Below are 22,864 nucleotides of genomic sequence, written 5' to 3' on the forward strand. Positions count from 1 at the left end.
TGTGTCTGAGCTGCTGGATCTGCCGCGTGCCTCCTTCCTATGCCTGCTGCTCCATCTCTCCTCCCAGCATCAGAGGGACAGAGTTCCCCGACGGGAAGTGATTGCTTTGGAAACCTCCCTGAACATCTGTGTCCAATCAGACCGCACATCTCCACACAGCAGAGCAGCGGCCTGCAGCCGAGCATCAGCAGTAGCAAGGAGCCTTGGCACAGGCTGCACTTCCGAGTGTGCAGCCCCAAAGGGGTTGCATCAGGGGAGCAGCCGGGATGGGCTCTGTGCTGGAGCTTGCCAGTGACAAGCTGCACAACAAAACCACAAGGCTCGAGATGGAGCTTGAAATTACAGAGTTTGGAGAGCCAAAACCACAAGGCTGCGAATTTCAGTAATTATGAGCCGGGAAAACAGTTTTTTGTTCTTTGTGAGGAGGGAAAATCCCAGGGTTTTGCCTGCTGTGTAGGTAGAAATCTGAGAGCCATCTGCTGAGACTCTCCATCTCTCCCTTGAATTGTTTTAGAAATGAGATGGTGAACATGCCACAATGAGAGATCACCTGAGATGTCCTTCTGTAGGCAAAGGAGATTAGCACCGAAAAGTTACAGGGAAGAAAACAGAATGAGCAGAAATTAACACTGAAAGGACAAAATAGAGCAATCTGAGATAGCTGAGGAAAGTGGCCAGGGAATCAGTCTGGATGAATGACAAGAGAAACAGCCACACCAATGGGACCAAAGTGGGCAGGTTGTATTCCAACTGCAACCAGCATCTGTATTTGTGTCACACTTGCATTAAACTAATCAGCAGGAGGACAGGTTTGGTCCTAGCGGCTCACACAGCACTGGGAAAGCAAGCCTCTGTGGTATGTGTTGTTTAACTTTTCTGGACAGCTCAAGCAACAGAAAGGATGAAAATCTGAAGCCTTTCTAAGCTTTCTTTTTACTTCTTTAGCATTTTATGTGCAATGTAAACTCTCTTTAAAGCCCAGAACTTATGTAGGCTCCCTTTTGAAGTTCGGATCCAAGCAAAAAGCAGGTTTTGTCCACTTTAAGTAGTTTGCAGCCCTTTCTTTTTTTTTTTTAAATAGTGTGCAAAATTTAAGCAATGCCATATTTAGCACTGCATGTGAAGCCTTAATTCAACATATAAATTTATTTTAGTTTCGGGGTCACACTCTATTTTTCCAGGGAGTGCCTTCTTAAGCCCACAGTAAGATGGTTTCATTGAGTGAGAAGCTATGCAGGATTTTTGTTTATGGTCTTCATTTCTGTGAGATGGCTAACATGCTCAATACAAGTGGAATCTGCAATTTCTTTTTTTCTTCCCTGGAACTGGGAGACCTTTGCTTTACATGTGCCTTTTGGAAATTCCGAAGGTTTAATATTTATCCATTTTTAAATGAATTTTCACAAGGAGGCAAAACTCAGCTGAGGTACCAAATCCCTCAAATCCGTTGGTTAAATGGATGTAGGACTTTATTAACATTTGTGAAGTTGGGTTTTATTCCCTTCTTTTTTTTTTTTTCTTGGAAAATGCTGGGATCACTGAACAACTGAAAATGTGTTATATTGGAGAATGTTAGACCACTCTGACCTCAGGCATTCATGATAATTCAACTGTGATGAAAATAAATGAGTGCTAATTAGAATTTTTTTTCCATTTTGAGTCCTGAGAGCACTTTGCAATTGTCAAAATGCGAGCTTTAACTCTTGGGATCCTTGTTGTGGTCAGCAAAAGTGTATTGTGTTTGGGCGGCTTTGAGATGGGGTCAAAACAGACATTTGGCTGTGTTAGACTGTTGGTTTGGGTAAGAACGTGCATTCTGTCCTCAAGGAGAGGACTCGAATTTCCTCGTTGAGTTTGCTGAAATATTGCCTTTTTAAGGCAGGAAGCATCTCCCAAAAGTTTCATTCTTCAGGATCTGAAATTCAGTATTGGGAAAACATAAAGAACATACTGAGTTGTTTTTTCTCCTGCTCTGTCATCACAGCTTTCACAAGTCAACATGGACCATTATAAGCTCATGACTTAATTCACCAAAAACGTAATGAAAGGTAACAGATCTAAGATAAAGCAGGAAGCATGCAGCTCATACGCAGCACTGTGTGCTCGTTTTTAGCTCTTTGAAAGTTCTTAACAACATTTGTTTTCCAAGAGTGCATCCCCTTGTGGGCAGGTGGGACTGATCACAGTGTGTGCTGAAATGCTTAAGCCATTAATCAAACTAGCTGAAGTGCCATCAAGAGTGAAATTGTGGCACCAAAGTGGAGGTTAGCTACGCTGAAGCCCAGGCTGCTCTGTTTTCCTTGCACTTGTCATCCAGACTAGTTCAAGTGCATCTGCACATGATGCTGTCACCCCTCCAGGGTGTACTGTCCCACTGTAACCTTATACTGGTGCCTTGTGGCAGCGAGCAGTGACAGCAGGAGCTGTTGCCAGAGGTGTATTTTTGTAATAATAGCAATCTGCTGTTTTTTGTGTGTTGTTCTTTACTGATATTTTCTCTTTCCCTTTTTGTTACCAGAGCGCCTCTGATGGCTTTTGGAAGTCAGTGGCGACCCGTGTTCCCAGAGAACCTCATGAGATACGTATCCTGAATCCCTACTTCATCCAGGAGGCAGCTTTCAGCTTCATTGGACTGCCTTTCAACAACGGCCTGATGGGCAGAGGGGTAGGTATAAAAGAGAGCAAGCAAAACCAAAGAGGAGGATGAGAACAAGCAGCAGAGTTGGCTGCCATAACTCTTTTCCATTCGACCTCCACTGTTGAACATTGAAGGGAAGGAACTTTGGCTCCATTGCCTGCAATCACTAATATCACTCATCCTGTATTCTAGGCTTATAGTACAAGAAGGTGAATGTTGGTTTATGAGGCCCATGGTAGGAAATTCTGATATCACAGTGACAGGTTTTAGTTACAGAAGCTTGCAATAGAAAACGATGAGGCGGTTTTAGGTCCTAGTTACAAAACACCTTCATGATCCTTCTAGTATCCCTAGCCTCCAGCTTTTCAGAGTATTAGTGTGGAGCAGGGTTTTCTAGAGTTCTGATTCCTGGACATTGCGACTCTGTCCTCAGAGCCTGTTTAGACTTGCTCTATCTAATATACAACCATTAGAAAAAGCATTACTCAGATAGGAAATTGCTCCTGTACACACGGTTTAGTTCTTGGTTGAGACCACACATTATGTTTAGGGGCCCGTTAGCATAGCTGACAGACCCGGCTGAGTGTCACTGAGAGACATGGTTAGTGGGCATGGTAGGGATGGGCTGGCAGTTGGACTGGGTGATCTTAGCAGTCTTTTCCAAAATTTATGATTCTGTGATTATCCCAAATGTTCCCCTTAGCTAGGAACTAATGTATTTCACCTCTCTGCATTCTCCAGTACTTATCTTTAGAAGGATGTGGTCTTGATTTGTCTTACAGAAAATCAGGACTGATGCCTTAATGAAGGACAGAAATCATCAGACCTTTGCCTCTATTTTCTGCAGATTTGGTTTTATTTTTAAACACGTTATTTTAATACACAAGTTATTACTTAAGCTGAGAGGAGAAGAGAGAAATCCGGAAATGAAAATGCTGTGAACTGAAGTTTATGAGGTTTTGATAGGTTGTTTAACACAGATCAGATTGGGAAATGAAGGCAGCTTAATTGAAACCTGATGTTTCACTTCATGAAAGTCTATTTGAGCATTAAAAAATAGTTTATGGAGCCCTAAGACAAGCAGTCTTTACCCCTGACCCCTGTTAGATTGTGTAAGTTGTAGTTTGCTCCTTGAGATGGGACAGAAAGAGCTCTGCAGGTGCAGAAACATGTGTGGAGCTGAGACTTGAACATAGCCTGTGCTGTCTGGGCAAGGATGGTCTGACACAGCGATTCAGTGGGATGGGGCAGGTTGGTGCCTCCATGTCAAAATACATGGTGGTGTAATGGGCAGGCTGCACGCAGGGAGCTCAGGGCTGGGGATGCCTTTAGTAATCTAGACCAACATGAAATCCTCACAAAAGGCAGTAATATTCCACTCCTTTTTGGTTCTGATGCCTAAATAAACTTCAGTGTTCCTCCTGCACACCACATATGGTAACAATGTGCTGCCAATTAACTTTGTAATTTGGTGGCTTTTTCAGCAAGGTTGAGGAGAGCTAGTAAAATAGCTCAGGGCTGATCTCAAAGTGTTTTTCTCAGGATTCAATAAAGAGTGAATGTAGTAACAACCTCTGCTTTGATAATGTAATTTGGGCCAGATGGTTCTGGAGGACAGCAGTGGGGTGCAACTCAGATGTGCATTTAGATTGTACTTGTGGCATTGGTATGTGGCAATCAGCAAGGAGCAAACCCAGTCACCCACAGTGAGCAGTGACTTTTCTCTGGGACCAGCAAAGCTTGTCAGGAGTTTCCTCAGGCCATTTACTGAAGTTTTCAGGAGAGAGACAGATATTTCCTACCATGCATGGGCTTCTATCCATTGGGATAAAATGATGATAAAGAAAAACTTCAGTTTAGGACTTTAGTAATGCCTGGGGAAAATTAAAGATGTGTCTGTCCCTGAAGCTGGTTTAATGCAAGAGAGGTGAGCTAGTCTCTTTGCTTACAAAATCCTCTTAATGAGCGGGCACGAGCTTGGCTGTCTAACTGAGCAGTGGGATATGTATGTGGTTTGTGTTTAGGTGAAAGTTCTCTGTATACAGGTCTTTGGGACTTGAAACTAAACAGCACTGATACTGCAGCTAGTAATTCAGGCACATAATAACCTACATTACCCTGCTGACAGGTTACTGGAGGGCAAGTACGAACATCAGTTCAACTGTGCCTTTGCCTATTGCATGTAGAACAACAGCATGGCTGTTGCTGAGGTGCTTTTTGCCCTGTATTGAGTAGTTCTTCTCACTCTGTAGTGCTTGGAGCCATTGGAGCAGTGACTTTCTGGCTGCTGAGGAAGCCTGGAAGTGTGTAGGTGGCTGACAGGGCATTTCAGGTGCACCCAACCTTCAACTTGCTGAAGGAGGAACCAGGAGCAGCACACCATTGTAAGCCCATGTGCAGGATTGTTTTTGGGCACCCCATCTCTGCAGAGTGCTGATGCTGGAGCACACGTGTCATGCCCCAGGGCATCTCCTTGAGAGCCCTTTACTCTGGTAGGCAGCTTTGCAGCTACTCTGGCTGGTCGTAAGACCCTTTCTTGTTACTAGCACAGGGTCGGAAGGCGCATCTGCTGCTGTACTGGCTGGGCTGTGAACACTGCAGTGTAATCAGCCCACAAGCTACAGGGGAATGGGCACTCAGAAAAGGCATTTACAGGGTAGCAGGCAAATGCACACCTCAGCTACTTCTTAGTAAGTGCCCGACCGCATGCTCCTACACGTGATGGATGGAAAGTATCTGAAGGGAGTTCACTTTTCAATGAAAGAGTTGGCCACGAACTGCTATTTAGTGTGGGATGAAGCACATGTTTGGCCACCACAAAGCAGCAGCTAATGTAGGGAAGTCACACCCTTGCTTGCCCTCTGTTCAACTGCTGGGTCCTTGAGAAACACTGCATAGCATGGGAATCTGCTTTATGGCAAATGCTGAATCAGAGCTCATATGTTTAGGTTAGATGTGGTCAAAGGTGCTGGCTCAGGCTAAGTTACACAGGAGCTTAGCAATTAAATGGCTGAGCTGAACTGAAACCTGCTGGGCAGCATGTCACATCTCCAGGCTCGGGTCCCTGGCCCTTCTGTTCTACTCTGCTGCAAACTGCCAGCTCTGGAGGCTTCCCTCCAGCTCACAGCAAGGGGCAGATAGGGGCGGTGAAGGAAAAGTGCTGGAGATGCTCTGTGCTGTCTTTTGAAGCTCAATATTGCAGCTGACTCTGTGCATGGATAGAGGCAGCTATAGAAGCTCCTGTGACAGGGACCACTCTGCAGAACGGCAGGCACTTGTCTTCACAATAATGCTGAATTGCTTTTTATGGTATATTTCCAAACCTGCCAGCTAAGGGAATCAAAGAGCAGGTTTGGGGTTGTTCCTGTGCAAAAACAAATGAACAAACAGAAGATGTGGTCAATGTTCTGTGTATCATGGGGTGGCTCTTACAATTTTCACTCTGTATTTTGTTTGTTTGTTTTTAAAGCCTTATTGCTATTAAGTGATCAGGTCTACAACTGATAAAAACAAGGTATGAATTTTTCCCAGATAAGTGGTTTTTCAAGTTTTCCCTCAAATAAATTAATATAGTAGTCAAACCAGTTTGAAAATCTAGCTGCAGTGTTGTTTGGGGGATTTTTCCTTAGCAACATTTACCCTTTTTTAAAAAAAGTTAACAATTGGAGTTGTCTGAACAACCCAATATGCCTTACCCTGAGCTAAGTGAAATCCCATAAATAACTGGAATTCATTTAACATATTAGGGGAGTCAAATATTTCTAAAAACAGATTTACAGCAGTCATTTCCTTCCAGTCCAGAAGGCAGTGACACAGGAGTGACCCAGGCGTGGAATGAAAGTCAGCCAGAGACTTTCACATGCACAGGCAGGGAGCAGTCACAGCCCCTGGATCTCCAGCACAGGGCCGTGAGGGGATGCTCGGTCTCCATGAAGCCCAAAGGAGGGCTGGTGTTTCTTATGCTCAGTGTTTTCTACAGACAGGTAGGCTAACCGTTTTTAAGCATGAACAGATTTGCAGGTATACTTCTTGGTTACTGCCGAACCGCTTGGTTGGAAGCAGTGCTGCTTGGTGATAGAGGTGAATCTGGCGTGCACTGAGCAGGATTGTGAACCCTGAGGGATGATGCTGGGATTTCATTCTTTTCCTCTTAGCAATGGCCTACAATAGCAAGAAGCCTATTCTGTTATTTGAGAAAGGATTTTTTTTCATAACTCAATGCAAGAGGTGTGGTGGTTGCTTTGGTATTTCTTTGGGGCACGGCACAAGGGTGTGTGTGCTGAGAGGAGCACTGACGCACCGTGCAGGGCCTGGTAAGCCAGGTTTGGTGCACCATGTCCACGACGCCTAACTTCTTTTGGAGTGACCTGTCCCCCAGCCTGCCCCAAAGCTTGTATCTGCTTCATTGGATCCAGAGTAGAGCTTAGCAACAAACCCATCAATATGTCTGCAGGCAGTCAGAAGAGATGTGTCCCGAGATCCTACAAGGCCTTCTCTTGCTTGTGCCAGCAGGACGTGGGGCAGCACTTCATTTCCAGCAGAAACTCAGCAAGCTGTTACGGGAGAAAACTGCTCTGTTTCTATTGTTCAAACCAACCCAGGACCAAAGCATTCTATTGACTTAGTAAAGACGTGTAGTTAACCATCAATCATGCTTTTACACCTCTCATACTGGCTCCTTTTTATTTTTCCCTTCTCCCAAAAGTCTCCATAATTCCCTAGTTACTGTTTAATCTGTCTGATGATCATTTGCTTTTTAATGCAAGCAAATGCCCAGTTTCGTGTATTTGCCCCATATGCATGTGTGCACACAGGTTTTGTACTCGTGCTCTCCTCTTAACAGGCACTGTTACCTGTGCCATTTGCTGAGGGTGGGCTGTGCCTCACTGCATTCACTGAATAGCAGAGATAATAATTTTGGCAGAATTTTCTAGGTGGTCCTCGGTAGCCCTCAGGGATCTGACAGCAGGAGCAGCGCATGAAGCTGCATCTCAGCAGTGAGGGTGTGATGGACACAGATCCTGGCCCTCAAGGGGAATATGTGCACCAGGCTGTACCACCATGACATTAACACAGCTAAGGTGTAGCTTAATTAAAAGCTGCCATCAGATCACCAGTTTCTGAATGTGATTCTAGGGCAACACAAAATTATTTTGCTAAGGGCACAATTTGAACTTCTGATAGTGTACGACCCAGACCAGATGGATTTGCTGCAGCTATGGTGGTTAGGAATTCTTTGGTATTTCAATCATTCTACAAAGAGGAGCAGGCAATGCTTAGATACTGCGATGTTGGGAATTATTAAAGACTAGAAACAGATTAGAAAGTTATCTCCTGCGTTTCCATAAAAGCCATTGGAGGATTTATACGTAGAATAAAGTGAAACAGGTATTTGGTGAGCAAAGGGAAAGTTCACTTTTGATTTGCGTTATCAGTTGCTCCCCAGGCAGAAATAAGACTATGCTTGAGAGAAAGTCGTGGTGGTTTGGCAGTTCTCCCATAAGGTTGGGTAGTATGATTAATTCTCTGTGGTTTGCAAGACTCCCATTAGAAAGTTAGCTCTTGAACGTTAACTTGGCCAATAAAATTCCCTCCAGGCAAAGACCCTGCGTGTCCCCAGAGCTGTACCGTGGGAATGGGCCCAGTGCAAGTGTGGGTGGTGTCAGCGCCGTCGTATTCCCCAACAATGACCCTTTCTCAAAAACATAACCGTTTCTTTGCTGTGTTTTGGACACTGTAACTACAGCTCAGCTCGGGGGAAACAGTTCTGTGGCACATCCACGTATCAGCTGATGCAATTCAAATGACATCTGAATGTCATCTCCTAAGCAAAACATAAAGCTGACAATATCTGCCTTTGAATTGCCAGGCCTGGGAAGGCAGGATATTCTTGTGCATTCTGAAATTCAGTGGACTTTTCTTATCCTTGCCCGTTCAGCTGTTTCCATTTTTTTAAAAAAACCTATCCTTGAGATTTTATGACCACCGGTGAATTAACAATTAACTGAAGCAACTAGAATAAACACAATATTGTTTGTGGTAGAAGCAGCCAGTATCGATTGATGTCAAACAGCAAAATGGCTCTGTCTTTTCTTCCTGACATCTAGAGCTGGCTCAGAAGCCAAGTCTTTCCAGTTCAGATCTGCACAGTTACAGTTGTACTGCAAACGTTCGGATTTAATGATAGTTTATTTAGACACGAGGGGTCATTGCATTTTTTGCACACTTGTCTTCAGATTAGTGTAATTTCAATGTACTGTAGTGCACGCATAGGTTGCCCTCCCAGCTCTGCTCATCTCAGTTAGGATATGGATGGAGTTCTCTGCTTGGAAGACACCGGTCTCAGGACATGATCAGGCAATCAGATGTGAGCACGGGAGTGTGCTGCTTAAAGCTGGTTCCTTTGAGTTAGAGGGAGAAATTCAAAGCATGTCCGTCTCCAGAGTTCTGTGAATGTTGGGTGAAATGCGATGGCATTGCTCACTGGTACCAGGAAATCTCTGTTACTTGCAAGATGTAAGCTCATGTTTGGTTTTTGCATCTCAGCTGAGAGGCTGTCACCCCCAGTGACTGTCTGAGCATGTCCTCTGTGTTCGTGATACTTTTGATACGGTGGTGTTGGATGAATCTACAAGTGAAGATAAGATATGTGGGTGGATTTCTCAGCCTCTCCCTAGCCCCTGGGGTAAAGCTAACTCAGTGGGTTGATCTGGTTAAAGGGGAGTTAGAAATGTCTGTGAGCTAGTGTTCAACACTGGAAACACTCATCCATCACCGCTGTCATGTTCATCTGTGCTTACAAGAGCAGCTGCAGCCAGCCAGTGGCACTATAGGAGCAAGATGAAATGGGAACGGTTGAGGCTGGCATCTGCTGAGGGTGCTAGCAGCCCTCTTTGAATGGCTTCTGGGAGTCCAACCGTTTACATTTGTCCCTCTTTGCTGGAGAGTCAGGTCTTGGAGTCCCAAACAAGAGCCACTGCTTTTGTGCTAGATGCTTTGCAGGAAGCTGACTAACACTAGGTTTTCTTCGGAAGCTGGGAAGATATTGACTCTGCAGGCCGGCACTGAGCAACTTGTGTGCAGACGTAGCCAAACATTCTATTCTGTATTTTGTGCCTAGTAGCAGTATCTTTTGAACAGAGACAATGAAAGGGAATCTTTGATAACACAAATGACAACCTGCTAACGGCTTCCATTCCTGCTTTCTCTCTTCTCAGAACATCCCCACCTTGGGAAGCGTAGCAATAACCATGGCGCTCCACAACTGTGATGAGGTGGCGGTCGCTGGGTTTGGCTATGACATGAGTTCACCCAATGCACCGCTGCACTACTATGAGAACATCAAGATGTCTGCCATCAAAGAGGTAGGAAGCTCCCATTAAGCACGTCTTCCTCCCAAGCCCACAACCACCCTTACTCCAGAGACCAACTGGGATGGTGATGTTGACTCACAGCTTTCCTGTGCGGGTCAAAAGACAGCTCCAGCCAGGCATTTGGCCATAAAATTCTAGACATTCTCCCAGGCACAGTGTGTGTTTAAAACAGTTATTTCTACTGGGAAAAGTTCTCTGGAATGTGTGTATAATGTGATTCCATCTTCTTTGCCCAGAGAGCTGTGGGTGCCCCATCCTTGAAGCTGCTCAAGGCTGGGTTGGGTGGGATCCTGGGCAGCCTGATCTGGTAGGTGGCAACCAGCCCATGACAGGGAGTTAGAATTAGATGATCTTTAATGTCTCCTCTAACCTAACCCATTCTAGTATTCTCAGAGTGGCAAGGAAAATTTTCTATAAATATTACGTCAGATAGGATGAAAGGGAACAAATCTGCTCAGGGGTTAAGATGTGACCTGTTACAGCTTTGTGATCCATTGTATTGCTCTAATCCACAGGCTTCTTTTGCTAGATGATCCCTTGCTCAGCCCCTGTGAAATGTGGGGGAGGTGAGATCAGCTTGTGCTGGCTCTCAGCTGACTGAAGCAGCAGTTAGCTAGTGTAATCACGTGGAGTCTGCTTCTTAATGCCAGCTCTACCTTAGAAACATTTTCTGGTGCTGTCCTTGAGAGATGTACAGTGCTTTTAGAGGAACAGAAGCTCGATGTTGTTATAATACAGCAGTATTTCAAATATGACCATTTCATGTGCTGAATTAGGGCAAACTTAGGTACTGGCCTCAGCACCTTTTATACTGGGAAAGTTTGCAGATTTTTTTAGTTGAGCCCAGTTGTTTCCAGCATACATGTTGCACAGGTCATTCCAAAATTGCTTCCTGGCCTTCAATGTCTCCTAGATAAGAGGAACTTTCTCAGTCTTACTCCACATTGTGCATTCAAGAAGGGGAAATGCTCAGAGGGAGGGAATGCTTGTGTTGTTCATTAGCAGTTGCTATGTCCAGGCACTTATATTTGTTCACCTCAACCACTGTGCCATTGATCCAGGTCAGAAGGGAAGCCTGGAAGTTGTATTTCTCTAATTCATAGGGCTGTACATGTCTTGGGGCTCTCACAGACTGCAGGCTGCACAACCTTAGGCTCACTGGGAGTAATTAGCAATCAGTGCCTAGTCAGTTTGAGAAAGTAGAAGATCATATCATTATGATAGCAGTGATGCTTTGGAACAATTTGAGTTTCAGAAAAGACTGTGAGGAGGTCCCCATATATATTAAGTGTGATCCTGAGGTATCTTCTGCACCTATAGAGGGAGCACGAAACACTGCCTTGCTCTATGGAATAAGCATAGATTTAATCTGTCTTGGCAAGTGTTCATTTATGGGATTTAAAGGGTACATCCAAAGAGGAGAATCGTGTTTAGTCAGTACGTATAGAGATGGCATCTTGTGAAATCCCTGAGCCAGCAATATCTGAGGAATATCTTTGTTGCAGTAGTAGGAGAGGTATCATGTTGACTTGCCCAGATCTGATTCTTTGCTGGGCAATTTGCTTATGGCCACAGTAAGGAGGACTGTAAGGAGAGCCCTTGTGCCAAATTTCTCTTACCCAGTTGTTCTTGTGTCTTAAGGAGGCTATTAAGTCCCACGGTCAGCTCTTGAATGTGGGGACACTCACAGCCTGTGTCCTGTGCCAAGACTGTTCTGCAGCCTGGAAAGTGTCGCTGATGTCAGAGTGGGAGCTGACAAGGATGAAGTCTTGCTCTCTTTGCATGGCTTGGTGGGAAAAGGAGTTGGATGACATCTCTGGTCCTCTGCAAGGGAAGAGTTAAAATGCTCAAGGGCCTCACCTGGGAGCCACTGATGCAGTAACACACAACCAACAGCATACCAGAGGGAATGAGGGGGCTGCAGCACCCTGTGTTACTCTTACACTCACCTGCCCCCTTGCTTCACAAGCTGACAGACGTCAGCAGGGAGCAGAAAAGCTCTTAGAGGGAAAAGTCAGGAAGCACCACTAAGAGGAGTCTGCAGTGAGAAAAAAAGTACAAGCTCTGCTGTGAGTGAGCTTCCCATTTCTCTGCCCCTTCCCTGCCATCCCCTGCAGCACTATCAGTTCCTGCTGATGTGAGTATGCATGGGACCCTGAGCCCTGTCACACGTGTGCAAGCTGCTTGGATCTTTGATTCTTGAGGCCAGCACCTGAGCAAGAAGCAGAAGCCGGTGGAAGACAAGACAGGAGGGAGTCACTCTTGAACACAGCATGTGGTCTCAGCACAGCACAGTGCAGTAGGTGGGGGTGAACATGAGAAATGCAACCAGTAAGGTCTCCTAGAGAGACCAGCCTGTGCTGGGTTTGACTGGGCTCTGCTGTCTGGAAGCTGTCAGTCGTCATGCCCTAGATGTTCTGTACGGAGGTGAGGGAGCGTTGAAAGGTTCTGGTGAAGCCTCACTAATTCAGATGTCAGCGGGTTTGTTTCTACAGCTGAGGCCGTTGATGAGAGCTCTGCAGGGCTGGTTCTAGGAGGAAGGTTCCTGTTCCACGTGAAGGCTGGTTATCTGATCTGTTTCTGCCCATCTAATCCTCACATGCTCGCCCACAGTCTCCTCTTATATTTCGCTGTCCTGGTACAAGAAAAGCCATCTGTTCCCAAGTATCAATAATTAATGCTCCTCCTGCCCCTGCCCCTCCCTATATGACAAATTGTTTGTGATATTGTGGAATGTGAAGAGCAGGAAGAAGATTGTATTTCTTTCTCTCCCATTTAATATTAATGGTAGCTGGTAATTGTTAGTCACCTGAGGGTGAAGTTGAAAGGTGAAGGGCATGACAGCTGAGTTGTCTTCTGCAGTTGTCCTCAGATAACTCACAAATGCAGATTTGCCCCACTCTAGATTGGACATGCTCTGCACGTTTTGCTCAGAGACAGCCCTGCGTGTGGTTTGCAAATCTGGAGGCTGACCTTGTTGGCACCTTGTGCCAAACCTCGCCATCAGTACAAGTGAAATGAGTCTGACCCAGAGCCAGGCTCCACCAAGGCGTTCATCTGGTCCATCTGCTCCTATACCCAAAGGCCCATCAGTCTCCATAACGTTTTTCTCAGTGTTACCTTTGGACCTCCAGAACTGTATCTAGGTCTGGTTCATCTCAGACTCTGGGGAAGCTGGAAGTGTTAAACAAAGGTGGAGATAGCAGGCACTGTGGCTCGCTGATGGATCGAATACCTACAGTTTCATGACAAGAGGGCAGTCATGGCCCTGGATGGCTCCTGAAGCACAACCCCATCCCGCAACCCGACTGGCGGGCTCCTTCAGCCCCAACTACTGAGCAATATTCAGTGTTTGAGCCTCAGGAGCAGCTGCAGGGAAGCACTCCAGCTCCACCCTGAAACCATCACTGTCTTCACAGAAGAAATGTAAACAAAACAGCGTGCTGGATCTGGAGATGCCACACGTGTGGCTTTGGAGATCCTCCCGGAAACATCCGTCCATCCCCTTCCCTTGCCCAGTGCCCGCAGGGGATGGGTCCCATGGTGAGGTGTGTCACTGAGTTCTACTTGAGGCCATCTTGACATCTCCCCGGACACCCCCCGAAACCCTGTGACTCATCTCTAAGGAATTTGTTCTGATTACATAAAAAAAGCCAGCAAAATGTGCTCGCTTGCTCACAGCTGGGCGGAGATGCCTCTCCCATGCCAAGTCTGAGGTGATAAAATCTCTGTGGAAATGAATGTGATTTTTCCTGTTGCTCTGTGGAGGGTTGCATTTCCAAGAGTCAGAACAGGCAGCCTGAGTGTATGGTATTGCTTAGTCTTTGCTTTCCCGGCTGGGGTGAAAGCCCTCCAGGTCCAGAACTCTGCTGTTATTGCTACTGCAGGAGGCAGCTGCCTCCAATTCTTCCCACATCTCAGACTCTGAAGCCTGAACGGTCGTTTCCTGCTCTGGAAGAAAGGAGAGATGCTGAAGTCCTGTCTAAAGAACTTCCACAGGGTTTTATGAGCTGTGTGGGCCCACTGCTTCCCCATCTATTACTGGAAAACCACTATGTGAATTCTTGCACATTATTTTTCAGTTCTGATCCTGTCTTTTTCTTTCAACTTACAAAATGTGGAAGGTTTAAGCTTGTTATCTCCTTTCACTTCCTATTTTCCCTATTGCCAATAACTTGTAACAGCTTTCGACCCTTGTCTGCTTCCCTGGATGCTGTACAGAAGATGAGCGAGCCCTTGCCAAGGTGTATGCTCACTTGATTCTGTTCGTATGGTGATGAGCTGTCGAGCTGATTTTTTTATTTTTTATCATTTACTGCATTTTAATTTCTTGCTCAGGTCCCCTGGTGCTTCCTGCCTTAGCGCTCCATGAAGGTATGTTTTTGTCGCAGGTCACTGTCTGTTAATGTAGGAGAAGTTTCAGATCCTCCCGGAGCATAAAGAAAAGAAACGTGGTCATGGAGGTGAGGCAAAGAAGGAATCATTTTAGAAGGGAGCGAGCAGGAGGCTGTGTTAAATCAGCAGAACAAAGCTCCCAGAACCCCTCCGCTGCGAGCACTGCCCTGCACCCAGCAGCACACCCTGCCTTCCCCAGCCCCGGAGCCGGGATCTGCCCTTTTATCGGCACAGATCCGTTGGTGGCTGCCCACTGCTGTCCCTCTCAGCGCGGTAGCAGATCAAGCAGCAGTGCCGCCGCTGCGGAGGTGGCAGTCCCTTTGATACAGCTGTGCCCGGCACCTCATGCCTTGCTGCCTGACCCAAGGGCAAGGCCACATGCCGCCTTTGATGGCTCCTTTCTGATGGCAGCAGGCTTCCCCTGTATTGTGGGATGCTGGAGGACACCTAACACTTCTCATTCAGTGTGTGTAAGGGCTGTCACGAGGCCCAGGGAGGTGGCCTGCAGCACGCAGTGACACACAGCTTTGTCTCTGCCTCTCCCCACCTCTCAGAATGATCCACAAACATCACGTTTGGAGCCTCAGCCTATAGAGACACAAACAATAGTGCTTTATTATCATCTGGGCTCTCTCTGTGAAGCCGTCTTTTGCATTTTAAATGAAGGAAAGTTGCTTGGGAGGGGGTGACAAGGCTGCTTCTGGCCTCCGAGCACCTAAAAGTTTGCGGTAGCCAACAAGAAGAACAAAACTCCTTTGAAAGCAGGGCAGATGTCTGGCCTAGTGATTTATAGACTGAAAACACAGCCATTCGAGCCCGGCTGATGAATTGCCATTGGAGTACAGGGAATGGTGCGCACTGAAATGGAGGTCAGCTCTGGAGGGGGAGGTTAGGGGCTGGGGCAGGGGGACCTCTGAAAGGGCACCGCTTTTTCTTGGGGCCCACAGTGATGACTGATGAGGTTTATACATTTTTGTCTTTGTTTAGAAGCCACCTGTTTGACAGCGTTTCGGCGGAACGAAGGCCTCATGTGCCGTTCGTGTGCGTAAGGGCTGTGTCTGTGCAATAGAAGTCTAGAAAAGATTGGTGGGATAGCAGTCACTACTGCAGCACAGGTATTGCACTGTTAGGTGAGACAAAATATGGTGATGCCTTTGGGGCATCACTGAGCCCTAACCGCAGGGAAGAGAAGATTGTGGCATGGATAAAAGCAGAACTAAGTTGTGATGAAGAGAAAGACAATAAAAGATCTACAGGAGTGTGTTGGAGCACAGCTGCTGACCCCAGCATTGAACGCAGCCCTCTGTGATGGGTAATGTCACAGAGGTACACTGAAGCCATCATGTTTGCCAGAGGGAGCCCAGGTATCCCCAGATTTCATAGTGCTGCTTCTGTCACCAACCACAAGGGGACAAGAAGAGCTGATATCCTTCCAGAGCTGATTTTAGCAAGCATGGAGAGAGCCATTGGAAATAAACCTTGATCAACACCATCATTGTGAAATTAAATGGAAAGGCAAGAGTGGATGCATCAAGCAGCTCAACAACTCCTTGTAGAGGGGATTTGAAATTTTCCTTTCCTTTTCCTTTTCCTCTCTTCTCTTTTCTCTCTCCTCTCTCCTCTTTCCTTTTCTCCAAAGTGCAAAAATTGTGATTCATGTTTCTAACAAAGAGAGAATTGATGAGAGATTGATTTGCCTTCCACAAACAGTTGGAAGCAGCGTCACGATCCCAGGCGCTGGTGCTTATGGGGGACTTCAATTATCCAGATATTTGCTGGAAAAGCAATGTGGCCAGGCATGCGCGGTCCAGACGGTTCCTGCAATGTGTTGAAGACACATCCTGATGCAGGTGGTTGAGGAATCAACGAGGAGAGGGGTACTGCTGGACCTTATTCTCACTAATAGAGAAGGGCTTGTCAGGGAAGTAAAGGTCGGGGGCAGCTTGGGTTGTAGTGACCACGAGACGGTGGAGTTCAAGATCCTGAGTGGAAGAAGTAAAGCAAAAAGTAGGATTGCTATCCTGGACTTTAGGAGAGCCAACTTCGATCTCTTCCGGGGCCTACTTGGAGCTGTCTCATGGGCTAGGGTGTTGGAAGGCAAGGGGGCCTGTGAGAGTTGGTCGGCATTTAAGCAGCTCTTCTTCCAAGCTCAGGATCGGTGCGTCCCTGTGAGGAAGAAATCGGGAAAGGGTGGCAGGAGACCTGTGTGGATGAGCAAGGAGCTCGTGCACAAACTCAAAGGAAAGAAGAAGGCCCATGAAATGTGGAAAAAGGATCTGGCTACTTGGGAAGAATACAGGAATGTTGTCAGGGTCTGCAGGGATGCGACAAGGAAGGCTAAAGCCCGCCTGGAATTAAATCTGGCAAAGGGGATAAAGGATAATAAAAAAGGTTTTTTCAAGTACATTAACAGTAAAAGGAAGACTAGGGAGAATGTGGCTCCCCTGCTAAGTGACGGGGGTGTTCTGGTAACGGGGGATGCTGAGAAGGCGGAGATACTGAATGCCTTCTTTGCTTCTGTCTTCAGTGCAAAAGCTCCCTCTCGGGAATCTGAGACCCTGGAGGTTAGTGAGAGGATCTGGGGAATGGAAGACCTCCCTTTAGTCAGGGAAGAGGTGGTCCGGGAGCGCCTAGGCAACACCAATGTTCACAAATCCATGGGACCCGATGGGATTCATCCACGGGTGCTGAGGGAGCTGGCAGAGGTGATTGCTGAACCGCTTTCTGTCATCTTTGAGAAGTCTTGGAGGACGGGGGAGGTGCCTGAAGACTGGAAGATAGCCAACGTCACCCCAGTCTTCAAAAAAGGCAAGAAGGAAGACCCAGGCAATTATAGGCCAGTCAGCCTCACCTCTGTCCCTGGAAAGGTGATGGAACAGCTTGTACTGGATGTCATCTCCAGACAACTGGAAGAAGAGGAGGTTATCAGGAGTAGTCAGCACGGGTTCACAAGGGGGAGGTCGTGCTTGACCAACCTGGTAGCCTTCTATGATGTTGTCTCTGGCTGGGTGGATAGGGGGAGAGCAGTGGATGTAGTCTACCTTGATTTCAGCAAGGCATTTGATACTGTCCCCCACGACATCCCTATAACAAAGCTGAGGAAGTGTGGGATAGATGAGTGGACAGTGAGGTGGGTTGAGAACTGGCTGACTGGCAGAGCACGGAGGGTCGTTGTTGGTGGTGCAGAGTCCGGTTGGAGGCCTGTAACTAGCGGTGTTCCTCAGGGGTCTGTGCTGGGTCCGGTCTTGTTCAACATCTTCATCAATGACCTTGATGAGGGGATAATGGCCACCCTCAGCAAGTTTGCTGATGATACGAAGTTGGGAGGATTGGCTGACACGCCTGAAGGCTGTGCTGCCATTCAGCAAGACCTGGATAGGCTGGAGAGCTGGGCAGAAAAAAACCGGATGAGGTTTAACAAAAGCAAGTGTAGAGTCTTGCATCTGGGGAGGAATAATTGCATGCATCAGTACAGGTTGGGGGATGACCTGCTGGAGGGGAGCTCTGCGGAAAGGGACCTGGGTGTCCTGGTGGACGACAGGTTGGCCATGAGCCAGCAGTGTGCCCTTGTGGCCAAAAAGGCCAATGGCTTACTGGGGTGCATTAAAAAGAGCGTGGCCAGCAGGTCAAAGGAGGTGATCCTCCCCCTCTCCTCTGCCCTGGTAAGACCTCATCTGGAGTACTGCGTCCAGTTCTGGGCTCCCCAGTACAAAAAAGACAGGGATCTCTTGGAAAGAGTCCAGCGGAGGGCCACGAAGATGGTGAAGGGCCTGGAGCATCTCCCCAATGAAGAAAGGCTGAGTGAACTGGGTCTGTTCAGCCTTGAAAAAAGGAGACTGAGAGGGGACCTGATCCAGGTCTATAAATATCTAAGGTGTGGGGGGCAGAATGGCGAGGCCGGACTCTTTTCAGTGGTGAGTGGAGACAGGACAAGGGGAAACGGCTGGAAACTGCAGCATAGGAAGTTCCGCACAAACATGCGCAAGAACTTCTTTACAGTGAGGTGACGGAGCACTGGAACAGGCTGCCCAGGGAGGTGGTGGAGTCTCCTTCTCTGGAGATGTTCAAGACCTGCCTGGATGCCTACCTGTGTGACCTGCTGTAGGGAACCTGCTTTGGCAGGGGGGTTGGACTCGATGATCTCAGGAGGTCCCTTCCAACCCCTACAATTCTGTGATTCTGTGATTCTGTGATTCTGTGATAGGAAAAGGTTTGAGATGAAACTTGGTAAGTTGCTTTGGAGTGGAGTTGGAGGAGCAAGAGAAAGCATGAGGAAGAGAGAAGACTTCAGCTTATTGGACAGAAAGGACAGCAATAAAATGGAAACTAGCCAAAATCAGGCTGAATTAGGTCATGCAAAGGAAAACGATATGGAAACAAGGAAAGAATTATGAGGGCTGTGGCATCCAGGGAAGTGAAAGCAGCGGAAGGCACAGGGATTACAGAGCCTAAGCAGGAGCTGTGCAAATGAATGTGTTACCTCTCTAAAAGTGATGTGGTGAATGCTAGGGAAAGGGTGACTTGTGGTGAGAAGCTCATAGGGACAGAACGTGACTGGGTCAGTAGTGAAAGGCAGAAAGCTGGTGGAGGCAATGCTGTGGGTGAGGAAGTCTAGGGCATCTCCATTCCAGCACTGCATTGCTGAGCCAATTAAGCCACAAGTCCAGAGGAAAAGGTCTTTCTATCAGGTTACACGTGGTTCCACAGGATTAGATTATAGTGGACATAATACCTGCATTTCCTTTCTTTTTGGGGGGGATGGAAGTGAGGTGAGGGAAATTTCCCTGTCAGATTCAGACCTCTCAATCTGACCTCAGAGGTGCTATTCAGAACTTCAGAGCAGAGTTTGACTGAAAGAATAATTAAATCCCGAAAGCAAACACAACATGGATTTACCAAAGGAGGGTTACAAAAACTAATTTAATATCTTTATTTGATTAAAAAAAAAATCATTCAAGGGACAGAGGAAGTGTAGTAGATCAGTCATCTGAAGTTCAGTTAAGCATGTGAAACTGTGCCACGTGAGATATTATTAGTTAAGCTTGAGAAGCTACGGGTTGGTGCAACACCTGTATGTGAATAGTCCCTGTGCAGGAGAAAACAAAGAGCAGCACTCAATGGGAGGCTGGGAGTTCCCCCAGAGGAGGTCATGTGTAGTGTTTGCATTAATGGTTTTTGGCTCCGAAGGCAGTGGTGTGCGAGCGGAATTTGTGATGATACAAAACCAGGTGTGGTGAACAGAAAGGGAATCAAAAGATCATCCAGGAAGACCACGGTTACCTGAAGAACAGGAACAAATGGGATGAAACCTGGGAGTATGAATGGAGGCTCATTCAGTGTGGGACAAGAACAGAGATTCTGGTTCTATTTGAGAAAGCATTATTTGGCAATGACACAACAGAGGAGGGAAGTACTTAGATAAGTACTAATAAGTGCCAGGACAATTCAGGATGTGAGGCTATTGATGTAGAAAAAAGGCAGATGCAGCTCTGGGAAGACTCAAGGAAGGGAATTCTAGAAAGAGTGAACTGCTTCTGTGTGAGTTTCAGGAATAAATGCTGCTGAGCTGCAGAAATACAGAGGATGTAACGAGTGAGAAACCTCTGCCTTTAGAATCTACTCTGTTCCTTGAGTGCATTCCTTGTCAACTTTACTCTCTCTTATTTAATCTTCCTGTATTTTGTGGTATTGCAACTTATTTGATAAGACGTACTCTGAAGCCCAGCCATTGCCACAGTTGTAATTGATTGCAGATGGTGACTTACCTTCCTGCTGGGGTGGTTTCTGAAACGTTTTCTTAATCTGAAAATACTCTCCTTGGCTTCATTGGAAAAGACAGAGGATGTTTTGGGCTTCCTCATGGGATCATCAAGAAAAAAAGCAGTGGTTCTGGTGCTGCTGGATTTCCATGTAGTCCTGAAAGGCAGCTTTAACTGATGACACATTTAGATCTAATGACTGTGAGCAAACGATCATACATCAGTCCGAGTGCAGCCCCTGTGGAACAGACAGCCATAACAGGGCATGTGCCCACAGAGCAGCTCTCCACCTGCTGCTGTCGCAACAGAAAAGAGCAAGCATCCACTAATCGGTGAAAGACCCGGAGCAAAGGAAATCCCAGCTGGTCCCCAAACAACAAGGGCTCTGGAGGTGCAGATTCACAGGGAAGTAGCTGGAGTTTGCTACTTGTGACGCTGAGGTGTGGCTTCAGGAATTAGGGCAAGAGCTCTGGGAATACAGGAATAGGAAATGAGTGCACATGGGAAGAGAGGGACAAAGCCATCAGAAGGGGCAGTGAGCATCTTGCCAGGGCAGCCTAAGCACAACTAGCATTCAAGGGCAGAAAAAAAAGGCTTAGTTGCAGCAATGCTATCAGGAATAAGCTGCTGTCATCGTGACTGCTTCATGTAATCCTCCTCCAGGTGTGGATTTTGCTGTGCCTAAAATGTCAAAACAAGCACTGCCAGTACTGTCCTGTCTGTGGAGTCACAGGTGGTCAAAGCATTGCCTCTCCCTTACCACCCTGCTGCAGCTTAGGACATTGCATCAGCTGAAAGAAGACCAGGACAGCTTGAGCACCTCATCTTACCCAACAAGTGGTGGCAAATACTCAGCGTGATACAGAGAACTTCCCCTACAACAGCCCTAGTGTGGTCCTGGCCCCAAAGTACACGTGTGCCTGTTGAGGGCTGGCTTTCATGGGACGTTGCTGGCAGCACCATGCTTGGGGTTCTTTGCACTTTGCTGCGTGCAGCATGGATGTGGAGCATCGTCTCTCTGCATCTGCAGCACTCAGTTCCCAGGCAGGTTTTGCAGTGCAGTTTGTTGCCTTTCCCCATTCAGTAGTGATGGGAACGAGATGCCTGCCTCTCACTGGCAGGTTTGAAAAATTTGCTCCAGATCTTTCTCCCCCCGCAGCCGCTCACACTGGAATGCAGTCTCCTTCGCCTGATTAGCTCTGTCTGTCAGTGGGGTGAGTCCCTCTCCTGCAATCAGTAACCTGAGCTGGTGTTGAAGACATGCTGCATCCCTCCTTCCTGTGGTGCTGTTGGGTGCACAGCACTGCACTGTAAGCTCTGCGGGTGCTCTTTGCAGGGGACAGAAGCCCGTTCCTCTGCTTCTGTGGTCATATGTTCAACCACAAGGCATTGCCACAGATATCAGCGATAGCCATGGATCAGGTGGGAGGCTGGATTTCCCTTACATGTGGCTTTCTGCTTGGAAACAGGCTTGTGGCCAGGGTACAGAGCAGCCCTAATGTTGCTGTGTACAAACCTCAAGCTGTGATCAGCTTGACGTTTGTACGTCTGGCCAGCAGCCTGGTGTGCAGTGCAGGAGCCAGACCTGGCTGTGGTATAAGGCAGTGCAGTTGTATCACCCAAAGCTTTGTCACCCACCTCCCATACTTAGATTCCTGCTCTGCTTGTGCCTTTCACAGCAGTTTGCCTCCTCGCTTTGTGGCCTGAGCTGATGTTTGAAGTTTGCTCAGAAGTGGCTGCTGCTCCACTTTCCATGTATGTCACTGTGTAGCACAGGATGTACGGAGGTCATATTGGGTAAAACCATTGGCTTCTCCCCCTGTCTGATGAGAAAGAAAGACACAAGAGAGGAATGAGCCTGTGCTGTCAGGAGCAGTTGGGCTCCTTGATGCTCCAGGTGGGCTCTGAACAAGCCCAGCCGGATGCAAGGGAAAGAGCACTCACTAAGCTGAGGATCTCACAGCACAACCCCTGTGCCAGCAGACAGCCACTTGCTGTTCATTGGCAGCAGCACACGCACACTTGGCTGCCTCTGCCAGTGCCATGTGCTCGTAGCAATGGGCTGTGCTGTCAGTGCAGGTGCTGCTGCATGGCAGGCACTGTGCACGAGCCCCCAGCTGACCAAGTGCCCTCTCTCTGCTGGTTGAAGCCGTTTCTGGGGAGTTCTCCTGGAGCGATTTTATCCCAGATCTTACTTAGAGCCAGTAGTACCTGCTGCCCAGAGCACCGTGCTGGAGACGTGAATCCTTTCCCTGGCATTCTTGTCTCACAGGAAGATTTTGGGGAAAGTTGCTTTTCCCTGCTGTCTGTCTCCCCAGGGGACAAATTACTCACTGCTTTCATTAAGTGCTGTAACAGTACAAGCGCAGTGGGGTGGTGGCAAATGCTGTGATCATTGCTAAAGCCTGCTGCAGGGAATGCATCTGGGTGGGCTGCCAACAGCCATAGCGATCACTGCTCTGAAACGCCTGGCTGGGAGATGTGACCATTTCACCCTTCTCATTGTATTAGCGTAACCTTTAGCATGCAATTTCCTGTTGTTAGGGCTGGCGGAGGCAGGACAGGGGCTGCTGCCCTGCTGTAGAAATCCAATGCTGAGGAGCACACAACACCAGGAGAGAACTCCGTGAGATCAGGCATGTGACTAACAAATCTTTAACGCTTCAGGATGAGCATCCTCCACACACAGATGGGTCTTA

General features: G+C 47.3%; 1 protein-coding gene across 4 annotated transcripts in view; it reads left to right on the top strand.

Moving 5' to 3' along the window:
* The window catches only part of ST3GAL3 (ST3 beta-galactoside alpha-2,3-sialyltransferase 3), a 147,896-nt gene that overhangs the window by 121,447 nt on the left and 3,585 nt on the right, over positions 1 to 22,864 (top strand). For all 4 annotated transcript variants that reach the window (XM_042873568.1, XM_042873569.1, XM_042873570.1 and 1 more), the window contains 2 exons: positions 2,519 to 2,665; positions 9,856 to 10,002. In XM_042873568.1, coding sequence (XP_042729502.1) covers positions 2,519 to 2,665; positions 9,856 to 10,002 — 294 coding nt within the window. The remainder of the gene's footprint in view (positions 1 to 2,518; positions 2,666 to 9,855; positions 10,003 to 22,864) is intronic.

Source organism: Lagopus leucura, unplaced genomic scaffold (genome assembly GCF_019238085.1).
Source record: "Lagopus leucura isolate 7727_CA_CO unplaced genomic scaffold, USGS_WTPT01 Super-Scaffold_100009, whole genome shotgun sequence".
In the NCBI taxonomy this organism is placed as follows: domain Eukaryota; kingdom Metazoa; phylum Chordata; class Aves; order Galliformes; family Phasianidae; genus Lagopus; species Lagopus leucura.